Raw genomic sequence first — 17,630 nt, 5'->3', positions numbered from 1 at the left:
AGGGCTGAGATTGCAGACGTAAGCCACTGCACCCAGCCCAGGTTTTTTTTTTTTTTTTTGAGATGGTGTTGCTCCGTCACCCAGACTATAGTGCAGTAGTGTGATCACGGCTCACTGTAACCTTGAACTCCATGGCACGGTGTATCCTCTTGCCTCAGCCTCTTGAGTAGCTGGAACTGTAGGCACGCACCACCAGGTCCAGCTAATTTTTGTTTTTAGAGACAGTCTTGCTTTGCTGCCAAGGCTGGTCTTGAACTCCCAGTCTTATGTAGTTTCCCCGCCTTGACCTCCCAGACTGCTGGGATTACAGGCATGAGCCTGTAATCACACACCAGGCATACTTTAGAAACTTATTTGCATTAGCCAAATATGTCCTTTTAAATTTATTTTATGTAAAAAACATTACTACATAACAGAAACAATATTACCTACAGCCACAAATGCCCCAGAATAGAAACTTTTAATCTAAATAAATTTGCCAGCAGGTGGGTATTAGCAACTATGACAAAGGGATACTATCTTTATTATGCAAAGGGAATATACAAATTGATCATAAAAATTTCAGAGCCATTTAGATAAATTAGCTAATGACATTAAGGCACAGTGTTCAAAAGGAAACATAGCAAAAAATTAATAAGGAAAAATAATATTTCCTAGCTGGGTGTAGTAGCTCATGCCTGTAATCCCAGCACTTTGGGAGGCTGAGGTGGGAGGATTGCTTGAGTCCAGGAGTATGACACCAGTGTGGGCAACATGGTGAAACACTGTCTCTACAAAAAAAATACAAAAATTAGTTGAGTGTGGTGACACGTGCCTGTAGTCCTAGCTGCTCCATAGGCTGAGGTGGGAGGATTGCTTGAGCCTAGGCAGTTGAGGCTACAGTCAGCCAAGATTGTGCTGCTGCACTTCAGTCTAGGTGAAAGTGAGACCCTGTCTCAAAAAAAAAAGTATTTTCTTACTAGTAAAAAGCAGAACATTTTAGAAATAAGTAAAATTTGGTATCATTTATACCTATTAGACATTTAAGAAACTTAAAAATGAGAAAAATTTTTTTAAGTAAAAGAAGTATAGATATTTATATTTAGTGATAATTTTAGGTGTTAACAGCCTTATTTGAATCGGTTTACCAGTATGAATGCAGTACTCATACACATTCAATATTTATGAAAGTATTTAGGCTCTTGGATCCAAGAATCCCTCTGTACTGAAGGAATATGAAAAAACTGTTTCCACAAAAATAGTGCTATTTTTAATAGAAAAGACTATAAACTAAATGTTCAAAATTCATATAATAGTGTTAAACAGAAAAATTTTATTTTGTGAATATTTTGTATCATCTGATTAAGAGATAGAATTTGAATTGAGGCTCTGTAATTTGTTAGCTCTGTGATCTTAGTAGACTGACTTAACTCTCTTTCAGTATCTTCACTTGTATATCTGAGATAATAAAGCCTACCTCATAGGGTTTGTTGTGTGCATTAAATGAATTATGTTTTTAAAGTACATAAAAAGTTTCCTGTTTGTAATGGCTTGGTATATGAGAGAGAAATAGATAAATAACATATAAACATTCTTATGCATTGTTAATTGAAATAAGTCATGTTAATTGAAATTAAGTAAAAACAAAAAGGAAATATACTGTTATAACTTTAGCTAGAGAGAGTTATAAAATATGTAGAGACCCCATGTTATAGAAATACAGCTGTGTCACATGCCTCTCTAGGACATCAGTTGAGATTTTTGCCTCTTCATCCTTTTATCAGGGTAGCTGCAGCTTGGTGCCTAGAACATTGTTAGATGCTTAGAAAATGTTTGTTAAATTACTTGATTATTGACTCTTACATAATAGACAAGCCTTTTTTCTTTCTTTCTTTTTTTGAGATAGAGTCTTGCTCTGTTGCCCAGGCTGGAGCGCAGTGGCACGATCTTGGCTCCCTGCAACCTCTGCCTCTCAGATGCAAGCAATTTTCCTATCTCAGCCTTCTGAGTAGCTGGGACTGTAGGCGCCTGCTACCATGCCCGGCTAATTTTTGTATTTTTAGTAGACACTGGGTTTCGCCATATTGGTCAGGCTGGTCTCGAACTCCTGACTTCAGGTGATCCACCTGCCTTGGTCTCCCATAGAGCTGGGATTACAGGGGTGAGTCATTGCTCCTGGCCAAGCCTCCTCTTTAATAGTTTATTATCATTTAAGTGTGTATGGATATTTGTTTTTTATTTTAAAAGACAAAGTTACATGTTACATATTGAGGAATTTGTTTGACTTTATTGAGTGTCTCCTGTGGTCTAAGCGAAGCAGTAAGTGAATGAAAGGGAAAGGAGGCATGCTAATTTGTTAATAGTAGGAATATTTTTGGGGCATGGGATTATTAGGATCTCTTTTTTTCATTTATGAGTACATAGTTATAGTGAACATGGATTTTAAATTTGATGAAGGACAAATTAATTCGAAATTTGTTTTTCATATAAATTAACTGGTATCTTAAGTTCTTAGAGCATTGTAGACATTTTAGATTAGTTATACTTTGTATCATTTCTTTTTTTTTTTTTTCATTTTGTTTTTTGTGATGGAATCTCCCTCAGTCTTTCAGACTGGAGTGCAATGGCCAAATCTCCTGGGTTCAAGTGATTATCCTGCCTCAGGCTCCTGAGTAGCTGGGATTACAGGTGCTTGCCACCACTCCCGGCAAATTTTTGTATTTTTAGTGGAGACGGGGTTTCTCCATGTTGGCCAGGCTGGTCTTGAACTCCTGATCTCAAGTGATTTGCCTGCCTCAGCCTCCCAAAATACTGGGATTACAGGCGTGAACCACCACACCGGATCCATTTATTTTCTTAGTAGTTGTAGTCCTTTTTACTTGATTTTCTAAAATTATCATGACATGTTAACATTCATGCTGGTTAAGTGTAGAATATAGACTAGAAGAGTGCATTTAAGAGAATTAATTGTAAGTCATTTTTGGTGAGCTCAGTATATTTATAATAGAAAATAAATGGAATTATCTCAAAAATGAACTTGTAATGTGTGCGGAGTCCCAATTTTTTGTATTCTTTTATTAAGTGTATTTTTTTTTTTTAGAGAGTGTATAAAACGTAACATTGGATATTTTACTGTTCATTAATGCATGCATTTTGGTTATTTTAACTTCATTTGGCTTCATACTTTTTTTTTTTTTACTTTTCAAGGAAAGCAAGTCTTGCTCTAATTCGAAAAATGATTCATTTTTGCTCTGAAGCATTGTTAAAAGAAGTTTGCGATTCTGATGTTGGTCACAATTTGCCTACAATACTAGTGGAAATCACGGCAACTGTCCTTGATCAAGAGGTCAGTTTCTTTTTCAAAATTCTGTTAGCATTAATTTCCTTTAGATAGTAAAATAAAAATTTTATTTTAATTTCAGTAAATCATTTTCTGAAAATTACTGCAGTTTTCTACTCCTGGCAACTAAACTTATATTTATTGTTTTTCTTTGATTTCCGTGCTATAATGTACTTCCTGCCTCTTTTTTATTTTTCAGGATGATGATGATGGCCACTTGCTGGCCTTGCAAATTATAAGGGATTTAGTAGACAAAGGTGGTGATATTTTTTTGGATCAGCTAGCCAGACTTGGTGTAATTAGCAAAGTGTCAACGTTGGCAGGTCCTTCCTCTGATGATGAGAATGAAGAAGAATCAAAACCAGAAAAAGTGAGTGGTCTTAATTGTAGAGGTATCAGAAAGAATTTGACTTTCCTCTTTTGAGGAAAATCTAGTTTCAAGTTTTGATGGTTTTTGACAGAATAATGACAATATGAAATAGTTCTGTATATTTTTTAAATTGTTCAATTTTCTTTTAAAACACTCTATTGATCAACAATTTTAAACATATAGAAATGTTATAAATATAATTAAAGAATATCAGAATACCCAGATTCACTAGTTATTAACATTTTGCTCCATTTCCTTTAATATTTTTTCAGACACATGTATCTGTGTGTGTGCGTGTGTGTACACTTAAAAAAATATTTGACAGTAAAGTGAATACAAAGTTTCCCCTTTTAACCTTTAATTTTTTATATTTTGCCAAAATAACAGAATGTAGTTATAGTATGATTATCAAAATTTGTATTAATCAATTTAATATTTATGTAAAATTTATATTTCCTCTGGAGACCATATTCAGATTTTGCCATTGTCTTTAATGTCCTTCATGGTAATTTTTTTTTTCTGGTCCACAATAAAATCTAGGAGTACACATTACATTAGTTATCATATTCCTGGGAACCTGTGATAGTTTGTCCTGAGAACCTGCAACAGTGTGTCTGCTTTTTTTTTATTTTCATAGCTTTGGTGTTTATGAAGAGAACAGACCAGTTAATTTGGACAAAGAGCCTACCTTTTTGTTTGTGTCATATTTCTTTGTGATTAAATTCAGCTTATGTGTTTTAGTAAAAGTCCTATAGAAGTGATACTGTACTCCTCTGGATGCATAATGTTCCTTCTTGGAGGCACATTTATGTCTTTTTGCCTTGTTGGGGATGATAAGTTGGATCACTTGGTTAAGTTTGTTTCTTCTAGGTTTCTCTACTGTAAAGTTGCTGTTTCCCCCCCCCGCCTTTTTTTTTTTTTTTTTTTTGAGATGGAATATTGCTCTGTTGCCCAGGCTAGAGTGCAATGGTTTGATCTCAGCTTGCTGCAACCTTCACCTTCTGGGTTAAAGTGATTCTCATGCCTCAGTCTCCTAAGTAGCTGAGATTACAGGCATGTACCACCAAGCCCAGCTAATTTTTGTATTTTTAGTGGAGATGGGGTTTCATCATATTGGCCAGGCCAGTCTCGAACTACTCACCTCAGGTGATCTGCCCACCTCAGCCTCCCAAACCGTTGGTATTATAGGCATGAGCCACTGCACCTGGCCTCTTTTTTTCTTTTGTAATAAATAATAAGTAATAAGTAATTATTTATTAATTTGTAATAAGTAATTTGTAGGGACATAATTCCAGACTCTGTAAATAGGCTGTTTCTCAGCAAACTTTACCCACCAATTTCTGTATTCATTGATAACTCTTCCCTTAGACTGCAAACTTAAATATACCTTTTCCATCTCTACCGAGTCTCAGCAAGAATAATTGCTAATATTTAGTGAATGCTTACTATATGTTAATAAGAGAGTAGCAATATTTTCGGGAAAAAAATGGTAGTGTATGAGTTATAATTGGAGAATCCGGAGAGTGGCGAAAGAGAGAGTGTGTACGTGTTACCTAAGTCTGGTTAGTTGTCAGAATTACTGGGGGATTTAAGAGAAAAGAAAACAAAAATATTATCTGAATTCCTTCTCTGAAACTCTCTCAAAAAATAGGTTATACCAATCCCAACCAAGATCCCAACAGTCTTTTTGTAAAAATTAAGGCGATTCTAACATTTATATATAAACGCAATTATTCTAACATTTACATATAAATGTAATAGCCAAAGCACCCTTGAAAAGGTGTGGCATAGAAGGAGATTTCAAGTCTTTTATAAAAAAACTTCAATAATCAAGAAAGTGTGGCAATAGTGTAAAGATAGATTAATGACCCACTACACACATGGTCAATTGATTTTCAACAAAAGTACTAAGACAATTTAATCAAGAAAGGATGATCTTTTCAAAAACTCAACAAGTTGATAGCATATGCAAAAAATTGAACCTCAGCCCTTACCATATATACAAATTAACAATGAATCATAGACTAAAATGTATACACTAGAATTATAAAACTTCTAGAGGAAAAGAGAAAATCTTAGTGACCTTGGGCTTGGCAAAGATTTTGCAAAAGGACTTCGAAAAGTTATACTTTAAAAGAACAAATAATTGGTTCAAAAGTATCATTACCCACTTTTGCTCTTCAAAATACATTGAAATGGTTGACTGGGCAAAATCCCAGCACTTTGGGGAGGCTAAGGTGGGAGAATTGCTTGAGCCCAGTTCGAGACCAGCCTGGGCAACATGGCCAGACCCTGTCTCTATTTTTATTAAAAAAAAAAACAAAAAACAAAACAACTAAAAGGCAAGCCAGAGAATTCCCTCAGATTTTATTTATCTGAAAATGTCTTTATTTGGCCTTCTTTAAAACATTTTTTTTTTTTTTTTGAGACAGGGTCTCGCTGTGTCACTCAGGCTGCAGTGCAGTGGTGGGATCTTGGCTTATTGCAGCCTTCTCTTCCCGGCTTCAAGCAATTCTCCTGCCTCAGCCTCCCAAGTAGCTGGGATTATAGGCACACACCACCATGCTCAGCTAATTTTCATATTAGTAGAGTCAGGGTTTCACCATATTGGCAAGACTGGTCTGGAACTCCTGACCTCAAGTAATCCACTGCACTTGGCCTCTTTTTTTTTTTTTTTTTAAAGTAAAAACAATACTTATTTTATTTTTGTAGAGACATGGTCTCACTATGTTGCCAAGGCTAGGCTGGTTTTGAATTCCTGGCCTCAAGTGATCATCCCTTGGCCTTCCAAAGTGCTAAGATTACAGGTGTGAGCCACTGTTCATCTTTGTCTAGTAATTTTTCATTTGATACTGGATATTGTAAAGGTTATGATGTTGAGTTCTGGGCTTTGTGGTCTTTGTAAAGAATATTAGGCTTGGGCCAGGTGCCTTGGCTTACGCATGTAATTTCATCACTTTAGGAGGCCAAGATCTACAGTTCGCTTGAGCTCATGAGTTCAAGACTAGCCTAGGTAACGTGGCAAAACCCTGTCTCCACAGAGAATACAAAATTTATCATTGCATGGTGGCAGAATAGCTTTTACTCTAAGAAGTTCACCCCTATGATCCTTAATTTGTGATTTATCTGAATTCACTGAATACCTGGGTGATCCATGAGGATTTTCCACTGCCTGTTTGGAATGCAAGTGTCTGGCCACTTGTGTGTTCTCTTACAACTTTCCAGTTGTTCTTTGTCCATTCTTACAGAGTATCACCCTGTACATAAGTGTAGTACTCAGTGGAAACTCCTTTGCAGGTTTCTGGAAAGTCTTTTTCTCTTTAGTTCCCTAATACTGAACTCAGCCTCCACATATTCCAGTTGCCTTAAACTGTTCAAACCCTGATCTGTTTTCTCTTAAATTGTATTGCTAGGATCTCTGTTTCCATTCCATGTGAGTTCAGTCAGAAAATGGTCTCTGCTTCTAAGAGACTCAGTTTATTTTCATTTTCTTAGGGATTGTAGTCCTGCAAAGGCTGTTGTTTAGTGTTTGAAAACACATTTTTCATATATCTTGTCTGTTTTTTAGTTGTTTATAATAGATGTTTTTAGGGAATTTAATAATCCTTTTTTATGTGAGTATTTTCAATTTTTAAATATGTCCAAAAAAAAAAGTTTTAGGAGCATAGGCTGAGCTATAAAATGTTTATAGATTTTTTTTTTTAAACATACTCTCACTAAAATACTTGCATGATCATGGGAATGAGTCAGTGTATTTGATTCACTTGGTTAAGGGTGGGCCCTTGGAATGAATGAATGAATCTTAAAATAGATAATATATATTATAATATATAAATTATAAATAGATACAATATATTTAGAGAGTGAGTCATGGAGATTATAGATAATGTCTCTATTATTATATATAGAGAGTGAGACCCTGCCTCTATTATCTATATAGAGATTATAGATAATGTCTCTATTATCTAGTTAGATAGATAGATAGATAGATAGACAGACAGATGGTTGAATGGATAGACAGAGATAATAGAGACAGGGTCCCACTGTCACCCAGACTGGAGTTCTATGGCATAGTCATTCACTGTAACCTGAAACTCCAGGGCCCAAGAGGTCCTCCTGCTTCAGCTTCTTCAGTAGCTAGGACTACAGGTGTGCACCACCACACTCAACTAACTTTTATTTTTTATTTTTATTTTTTTAGGGAGGGAAGGAGGAAGGGAGGAAGGCAGGAAGGGAGGGAAGGAGGAAGGGAGGGAGGAAGGAAGGGATGAAGGAAGGAAGGGAGGAAGGGGGGGAGGGAGGGAGGGAAGGAAGGGAAGGGAAGGGAAGGAAGGAATTCAAGCAATGAGAGAGACATTGCCGACCTGGATCTAGAGGTTTACAAGTTGATTTCTTTTTTTGAGAGAAGGAAAGAAAAAAAAATGAGTAAAGGAGAGAAAGAAAGAGGAAGAGAGAGGGGGAGGGTGAACGGAAATATTGCTTTATTCTGAAAAAAAATGGGTATTAATAATGGCCAATCAATGTTTCATTTAAGCTTATGGGTAGGTGTGATGTGGTATTGACAAGAATGTATATTTTATGTATTTGAAGTGGAGAGCTCTATAAATATTTATTAAGTCTACTTGTTCCGGATCTGAGTTTGAGTCCTTGATATCCTTATTAATTTTCTGTCTCATTGAATCTAAGTCTCTATGTATCTGGGTGTTAGGATCGTTAGCTCTTGTTGTTGTATTGATCCTTTTACCACTATATCTTTGTTGCTTTAAAATCTATTTTATCCACTACAAAAATTGCAACTCCTGCTTTTTATTTATTTATTTATTTTTGCTCTCCATTTGGTTGGCAGATCTTTCTCCATTCCTTTGTTTTGAGTCTTTGTGTATCCTTGCATGTGAAACAGGTCTGGATGTAACATGCCTTGGGTTTTGGCTGTGTCTTTTGATTGGGGGATTTAGTCGATTTAAATTTAGGGTTACTGCCATTTGATGTTAACTGGCTGTTTGATCCATTCGTTGATGAAAATTCTTCTTTATGTTGGTGCTCTTTACTTTTTGGTATATTTTTAGTAAGGCTAAAATTGTTTAGCCTGGTTGTTTCTTTCTGTGTGTAATGCCTCTTTCAGAAGCTCTTGTAAAGCAGGCCTGGTGGTAATAAAATCTCTGAGTACTTGCTTGTTCATAAAAGGTTTTATTTTTCCTTCAGTTGTGAAGCTTAGTTTGGCTGGATATGAAATTCTGGGCTGAAGGTTCTGTTCTTTGAGGATGTTGAATATTGGCCCCCACTCTCTTCTGGCTTGTAGAGTTTCTACTGAGAGATCTGCTGTAAGTCTGATAGGCTTGCCTTTGTGGGTAACCTGACCTTTCTCTCTGGCTGCCCTTAGTATTTTCTCCTTCGTTTCAACCCTGGTGAATCTAACGATTATGTGCCTTGGGGTTGCTCTTCTTGAGGAATATCTTTGAGGTGTTCTCTGTATTATCTGGGGTTGAATATTGACCTGCTTTGCTAGTTCAGGAAAATTTTCCTGAATAATATCCTGAAGGGTATTTTCCAGCTTGGATTCATTCTCTCCGTCGCATTCAGGTACACCTATCAAACGTAAATTTGGTCTTTTCACATAGTCCCACATTTCTTGGAGACTTTGCTCATTCCTTTTTATCCTTTTTTCTCTAATCTTTTCTTCACGTTTTCTTTCATTAAGTTGGACTTTGACCTCTGTTATCCTTCCTTCTGCTTGAACAATTTGAGTGTTTAAACCTGTGCATACTTCTCGGAGTTCCTGTATTGTATTCTTCAGTTCCATTAATTCACTCATACTCCTCTCTAAGTTGTCTATTCTCAATAGGATTTCGTCAAACCTTTTTTCAAAGTTCCTAGTTTCTTTACGTTGGGCTACAACATGTTCTTTTAACTCACAGAAGTTTCTTATTATCCATTCCTTGAAGAGTGATTCTGTCATTGGGATACGCTCGTTCTCCGCCAAGCCTTGTTCCATTGTCGATGTGGAACTGTGATCATCTTTAGAGGGAGCGGCATTCTGATTTTGAGTATTCTCAGCCTTTTTACGCTGTTTTCTTCCCATCATTGTAAATTTATCCTCCTGTCGTCTTTGAAATTACCAACTTTCAGATTAGGTCTCTTGATTGGATGTCCAAGTTGTTAGTTCCCAGGGCCAGAACCGCTGTGTTAAGACTGATGGTGCTTTTCTGCCCAGGATTCTCCTGTCTGGCTTCCTTCTTTTGTCCGTAATGGGCGACTCTGCCTTCCCCGGGCTCCAAACCTCGGTCAGAAGGGGAACCAGTCACGTTTACTCTGCGCCCAGAGCTGCTGCACTGAGGTGCCGTCACAGCCACTGCGCCGATCTCAGGAGTCGTGCTGGGGACCCGTGTGGGTCCTCCAAACCTCGGTCAGAAGGGGAGCTGGCCCTGTTTACTCTGCTCCGAGAGCTGCCGCGCCAAGGTGCTGGCGAAGCCGCTGCGCGGGCCACAACAGTCACACTGGTGACCCGTGTGGTTCCTCCACTGGGGATCTTCTGCCCCGTGAGCGACCAGAATTTGTCTGAAAGTGTGGCGTCTTCTAGTTCTCTGCGCTTTGACTGAGCTGCAATCCCGAGCTGTTATCGATCGGCCATCTTGGATCATTCCTCTCAACTAATTTTTAAATTTTTTTTGTGGAGACAGACTTGCTATGTTGCCCAGGCTAATCTTGAACTCCTGGCCTAAGCAATCCTCTTGCCTTGGCCTCCCAAAGTATTAGGGATACAGGCATGAACCATCACTTCTAGCCAAAATTTATCTTTAAAAAGCTTTGGTGATTCTCTTGCACACTTCAGTTTGGATACCATGGAGCCCCTCTAAATTTATCATTTTATACAAATAGGTCCAGAGATATAATGAGTTCATCAAGCTTTTAGATTATTATCTTGTTGTGTGTAGTGCTCTAATCCATTAGTCTTTACCCCACTACACCTGGACATGATATAACGTAGGTCATTATTTACATTAATTTCTTAATATTTTAACATTTTTAAGATTTAGTTGTAGGTAATTAATTGGTCAGAATTGAGAGCCAGGTGCCATGGATTGCACCTGTAATCCCAGCTACTTGGGAGGTAGAGGTGGGAGGATTGCTTGAGGCCAGGAGTTGGAGGCTGTAGTAAGCTATGATGGCACTACTGCACTCCAGCCTGGGTGACAGAGTGAGACCATGTTTCTAAAAGGGGGGAAAAAAAAACCATACTACTAGCAACTGAGTATAATGTTCAGAATCTTTAAATTCGAAAATAGATTCATGTTTTTAAAATATGTATGAATATTTGAAATTGAAATTATTTTCATGTTTAATTGAATAATTCTACACATTTAGGAAGATGAACCACAGGAAGATGCTAAAGAATTGCAGCAAGGTAAACCATATCATTGGAGAGACTGGTCAATCATTAGAGGAAGGGACTGCTTATATATTTGGAGTGATGCAGCAGCCTTGGAATTATCTAATGGCAGTAATGGATGGTTCAGATTTATCTTGGATGGAAAACTTGCCACCATGTATTCAAGTGGTAGTCCTGAAGGTGGATCTGACAGTTCAGGTAATATTTTGTTTCAATTAAAATATTTTCCTAGTTTCTACAGATTGTTTTTTTTCTCAGATTTTTGATACCATTGTTGTGGGGGTTTTTTTGTTTTGTTTTGTTTTTTGTTTTTTTTTTAAGATGGAGTCTCGCTCTGTCATCCAGGCTGGAGTGCAGTGGCACCATCTCGGCTCACTGCAACCTCTGCCTCCCGGGTTCAATGTCTCAGCCTTCCAGGTAGCTGGGACTACAGGTGTTTGCCATCATGCCTGGCTAATTTTTTTATTTTTTGTAGAGACGAATATCACCTTGTTGGTCAGGCTGGTCTCAAACTTCTGACCTCAGGTGATCCACTGCCTCAGCCTCCCAAAGTGCTGGGATTACAGGCGTGAGCCACCGTGCCCGGCCTGTCATTATATTTTTAAAAAAATTTCTTTCTTTCTTCTTCAATATTAATTTCTTTTGTGTCAGCAGAGAAAAATTACTATACCATGAAAATGTTTCATAAATGCCTTTTTACTGCATGGGACAAGGAACAACACTATAGCTACTTTTTAAAAAATATATTTTACAAATATAGGTACTTTTTTTTTGAGACATTGTCTCACTCTGTCTCCCAGGCTAGAAAGCAGTGGTGTGATCATAGCTCATTGCAGCCTCAAGCTCATGAGCTCAAGTGATCATCTCACTTTAGCTTCCCAAGTATCTGGACTACAGATACATACCACCATGCCTGACTAATATTTCCAGTTTCTAATTTAGTTTTTTTTTAAATTCATATTTTAATGGGAATTTTTTTAAAAGAAAGTACATTTAATATTTGAGAGAAATAAGATTTTAAATCAAGTATTTTGTCTTTATAGAAAGCCGAAGTGAATTCTTAGAGAAGTTACAAAGAGCTCGAGGCCAAGTAAAGCCATCCACTTCAAGTCAGCCTATACTCTCAGCACCAGGATCCACTAAACTCACTGTAGGAAACTGGTCACTGACATGTTTGAAAGAAGGAGAAATTGCTATTCATAATTCTGATGGTCAGCAAGCTACAATATTGAAAGAAGATTTACCTGGTTTTGTATTTGAATCTAATAGAGGAACCAAACATTCATTTACTGCAGAAACTTCCCTGGGTAAGTATGTAGATACGTAAGCTTAGCAGGCAAAAATAAATGAATATGTTAAATCATAATAAAGTATATTCTGTGAATGTTCTTTTTTTCCTCCCAAGGTTCAGAGTTTGTGACTGGCTGGACTGGCAAAAGAGGCAGAAAACTGAAATCTAAGTTAGAAAAAACAAAGCAAAAGGTATCTGTTGGATGTGCTTTATTTTTGTCTTTTATACTGACTTGGTAAATTTTCAGTGGTAAAGTATAAGCATTGAAAAAAATTGAGCCATAGAACATAAGCAACCCTAATATAACATATTTTTAGTTTTACTATTTTCTGTGTTCATTTTCTTATTTACATATACATATATATAAAATACCAATGTTAAAACAGATTCAAAATGGATACTAATATGAAACAAATAGAATTTAAATTGACTTATTAATGGTACAAAAAAATTTCAACTCATTAAATTATTATAAATGATAGTAATATTTTTAGTGTTACAGTGGGATTGAGAATGACTATTATGTTTTACAGTCTGGATTTAATATCTTGTGATACAGCAACTTAACTACCTGGTTCTAAATTGAGATTATTTTGATGCTTAGATTAATGGCTATCTCAGCTGAAATTATTACTCAAGAAGATACAGTAGCAGATGCGTTTATTCACTGATTTTTTAATGCTATTCATCAGGTTTGCATTGTTATTTTAAAATATGGCCAGTATATTTCCATGTTTATTAATTGTTCTTACATTTTTTTTCATTTTTAAAAAAAGAATTAAGATAATCTCATAGTTAGATTCAACATTTTCTGGTGACTAGCATGTTGATTTTACCTATAATGGTAATATAAAATAGGATTTTAAAAAATTTGTTTTGTTTTGAAACAGTCTCTCTATGTTGCCCAGGCTAGTCAGAAACACCTGAGCTCAAGTAATCCTGCTGCCTCAGGCTCCCAAGTAGCTGGGACTGCAGGCACGTGTCATTATGCCTGGTTCTAAGATAGTTTTTAAATACAGTATGCAAAGAATGCTTGTATGTGATTGGGATTAGGGGAGAGTTCTTGTGTTTTTATGGCTTTGACCAGAGAAACTGTAATAATGGTGTTTCTTTTTTTTTTTTTTTTTAACAAAGAGTGAAATGAAACCCTTGTAATAATGGTTTGTTTGTTTGTTTTTGTTTTTGGGTTTTTTTAAATAAATAGTTTTAGAAAAGTATTCACAGTAGATTTATTTATTTATTTATGGAGACAGAGTTTCACTCTTGTTGCCCAGGCTGTAGTGCAATGGCGCAATCTTGGCTCACTGCAACCTCTGCATTCTGGGTTCAAGCTGTTCTCTTGCTTCAACCTCCTGAGTAGCTAGGATTACTGGTGCTTCCCACCATGCCCAGCTAATTTTTTGTATTTTTAGTAGAGACAGGGTTTTATCATGTTGGCCGGGCTGATCTCGAACTCCTCAACTCAGGTGATCCACCTGCCTCAGCCTCCCATAGTGCTGGGTTTACAGGTGTGAGCCACTGCACCCATCCTGTATTAATGGTTTTTCTTTGAAGCAAATGTTTTATGTAAGTATGTTCACATCTTTATTTTCTCTTTAAATATGCTAGGTTATCCCAAAGATATTTGCAAGTGCTACACTTTGGAAAGAACATAGTTCTTTTAGTCTCCCATTTTTTTTAAATGAATATGTATATTAACCTCTGTAACTAACTTTTAATTTTTCTTATATATTTTTAAAAATTGTGAAGCCAGAGATTTATTTTTTTTAAATGCCCTTCCGTGAGATTTCTTCTAACTTATTTGGGAAAGAAATATCTCTTCAATTCAATATAGCCGTTAGATACTGTTATATAAGGAATTTGAGCTAAATATGGTCAGTTTTCATTATTCACAGTAGTTTGTTTGTTTGTTTATTTATTTATTTATTGAGATGGAGTTTCACTCTTATTGCCCAGGCTGGAGTGCAATGGTGCAATTTTGGCTCACTACAACCTCCGCCTCCAAGGTCCAAGCAATTCTCCTGCCTCAGCCTTTGGAGTAGCTGGGATTACAGCATCTGCCACCATGCCTGGCTTATTTTGTATTTTTAGTAGAGACAGGGTTTCTTCGTGTTGATCAGGCTCGTCTCAAACTCTTGACCTCAGGTGATCCACCTGCTTCAGCCTCCCAAAGTGCTGTGATTACAGGCATTAGCCACTGCGCCCTGCCTTATTTTGTTTTTTAAGATGGAGTCTTGCTCTGTCACCCAGACTGAGCAAGTGCGGTGGTGCAATTTCACTGCAACCTCTGCTTCCTGGGCTCAGGCGATTCTCCTGCCTCAGCCTCCTGAATAGCTGGGATTATAAGCATCAGACAGTGTGCCTGGCTAATTTTTGTATTTTTAATAGAGATGGGGTTTCTCCATGTTGGCCAGGCTGGTCTTGAATGCCTGACATCAGGTGATTCACCCGCCTCCCAAAGTACTGGGATTACAGGCATGAGCCAGCACACCCAGCTGACAGTATATTTTATAAAGTTGTGAATATTGAACCATTGCTCATAGGAGAAATACTGGGTTAGATTTCTTCTAGGCCTACAGCCTGTGGTGACAATACTTTTGTCACCTTTTTTTTGTATGTTTTTGTTTAAAGACACCTTATTTGCTATGTATTGTTTTTTGGTTTTTGATACAGAATCTCACTCTGTTGCCTATATTGAAGTGCAGTGGCATGATCTCGGCTTACTGCAACATCTGCCTCCCAGGTTCAAGTGATTCTCCTTTGTCAGCCTCCCAAGTACCTGGGATTACAGGTGCACGCCACCATGCCTGGCTAATTTTTATATTTTTAGTAAAGATGGGGTTTCACCATGTTGGCCAGGATGGTCTCGAACTCCTTGCCTCAAGTGATCTGCCCACCTCAGCATCCCAAAGTGCTGGGATTACAGGTGTGAGCCCCTGCCTCCAGCCTGATATGTATGGTTGATTTGTTAATATTGAGCTGACCAATAGCACTGTTAGGGTGGAACAAAGCTTATTTTAGCACACACTTTTTATTTTTCCTGTAAGGTACATCACAGTCTTCTTGTGCTTAGGAACACTGGATAGCACTGGCGGGGTATGGTGGCTCATACCTGTAATCCAGGCACTTTGGGAGGCCAAGGTGGACAGATCACGTGAAGTCAGGAGTTCAAGACCAGCCTGGCCAACATGGTGAAACCCTGTATCTACTAAAAATACAAAAAAACCCAGCCAGGTATGGTGGCACGTGCCTCCTGGGAGACTGAGGCAGGAGAATCACTTACACCCAAGAGATAGAGGTTGTTGTGGTGAGCTGAGATTGCACCATTGCACTCCAGCTTGGGTGACTGAATGAGACTCTGTTTCAAAAAAAAAAAAAAAGAAAGAAAGAAACAAACACTGGATAGCCCTTAAGCACTATGTTTGGGGGCCATTTTAAACCAAAATCAGGAATAAAAAGCCCCACAAGTCAAAAAATGTAACACTAAGTAGATTGTGAATAGGGCATTTATTTATAGTATGAGACCTGAAGCAAAAAAGAGTGTTACCTTTTTGAATTCTGCAGAAAACATGCATATTGGGCACCTTAAATTTATCACTGCACTGTGCATGTCTCATGAATGAATGTGCAAGCACTGTGATGATTGATTTTGAGGTTACAAATTTTAATGAATACTCACATTTGCAAGCATGAAATCCTTGAATAAATCTGATTATAAATCACCGATCTCAAGAGTTTTTTGGAATACCTAATATGTTATATTAACCAACCAAATCTAGACTACAGGGGACTGAATTTTATAACACAAACTACAAAAATTCAATGAAAACATTAGCAATCCTGCGTTCTCATTAAAAACAAAAAGATTATAGGGGCAGTGGAGAGAGAGGGAGGCAAGGGTTCCAAAATTGTTGGGTACTCTGCTCATTATCTGGGTTTTGAGATCATTTGTATCCCCAACCTTAACATCACACAATATACTCTTGTAACCTGCACACGTACCCTCAAATCTAAAATAAAAGTTGAAATTATAAGAATAATTCAAATTTAAAAAAATTATTACTCCACTTTCTTGATTTGAAATCAGTGGCAACTCAGTGAGTAGATGGCTATTCTTTTGCATATAAAAACAAGTATGCATCAAAATATTTTAGGCAGAAATAATTTTAACTTAGTTCTTTTTTTTGAGACAAATTCTTGCTCTGTCACACAGGCTGGAGTGCAGTGGCATAATCTTGGCTTACTGCAACCTCTGCCTCTTGGGTTCAAATGATTCTCCTGCTTTAGCCTCCTGAGTATCTGGGACTATAGGCATGCGCAGCCATCCCCAGCTAATTTTATTTTTAATTTTTAGTAGAGACAGGATTTTGCCATGTTGGCCAGGCTGGTCTTGAACTCCTGACTGACCTCAAGTGATCTGCCTGTCTTAGCCTCCCAAAGTGCTAGTATTAAAGGCATGAGCTACCACACCAGGTCTTTAGTTTTAGTCACAGTTTTTAATTATGAATACTGTTATATAAAGAGGCAGTTTCTTCAAAGTTGTCTGATATCCATGACTGCCATCTTTTAATTCTGAAGGGCATACCAAAATAGAATAGAAAGGTATTATTAAGTAGTTCAGAGAGATACATTTTTTCTGTTGCATTAGAGTTATGCTGGGTTAGTTTGGGATTAAAATGGCATTAGGTGAATACTAAATTTACATTACTTAAGCATATATTTGTAAATAATATTATGTGCTAAATTTCATCAGACCCAGGACCTACATTGGTTGTTTTCTCAAATAACTGTAAGTTCAGTGAGAGATCATTTGTACCCAAATGACAATACACACGTACCTTTTCATGGTGAAATATGTGAATATGAGTGTCTATAAAAGTGAAGATTTGGTAAAATTGTTAATTGTAGTAAAAATTCACATTTGTTGTGTTTATTTTGGTAGGTGCGAACTATGGCTCGAGATTTATATGATGACCACTTTAAAGCTGTTGAAAGCATGCCTCGTGGAGTAGTGGTAACACTCAGAAACATAGCAACTCAGTTAGAGTCATCTTGGGAACTTCATACAAACAGACAAGTATGTTAACCTCTAGATTTTAATGATGCGTAGTGAATTTTAGTTTGATATTTTCCCCTCTATTCTTTATGTCATGGTATTGAGTAGGGGGTCAGCAAATTATGGCCCAGGAGCCAAATCTGGCCTGCTATGCATTTTTATATGACTTTATGAGGAAATAGTGGTTTTTATATTTTTAAATGATTG

The 17,630-nt window shown here is 37.1% G+C and overlaps 1 protein-coding gene across 50 annotated transcripts in view; it reads left to right on the top strand.

Annotated features, from left to right (window-relative positions):
* The window catches only part of HECTD1 (HECT domain E3 ubiquitin protein ligase 1), a 93,846-nt gene that overhangs the window by 31,784 nt on the left and 44,432 nt on the right, over window positions 1-17,630 (top strand). For all 50 annotated transcript variants that reach the window (XM_078334684.1, XM_078334666.1, XM_078334661.1 and 47 more), the window contains exons 11-16: window positions 3,187-3,325; window positions 3,519-3,689; window positions 11,052-11,274; window positions 12,120-12,383; window positions 12,482-12,558; window positions 17,310-17,444. In XM_078334684.1, coding sequence (XP_078190810.1) covers window positions 3,187-3,325; window positions 3,519-3,689; window positions 11,052-11,274; window positions 12,120-12,383; window positions 12,482-12,558; window positions 17,310-17,444 — 1,009 coding nt within the window. The remainder of the gene's footprint in view (window positions 1-3,186; window positions 3,326-3,518; window positions 3,690-11,051; window positions 11,275-12,119; window positions 12,384-12,481; window positions 12,559-17,309; window positions 17,445-17,630) is intronic.

Source organism: Callithrix jacchus, chromosome 8 (genome assembly GCF_049354715.1).
Source record: "Callithrix jacchus isolate 240 chromosome 8, calJac240_pri, whole genome shotgun sequence".
Classification (NCBI taxonomy): Eukaryota; Metazoa; Chordata; class Mammalia; order Primates; family Cebidae; genus Callithrix; species Callithrix jacchus.
This window is presented reverse-complemented; position numbering and strand designations above follow the sequence as displayed.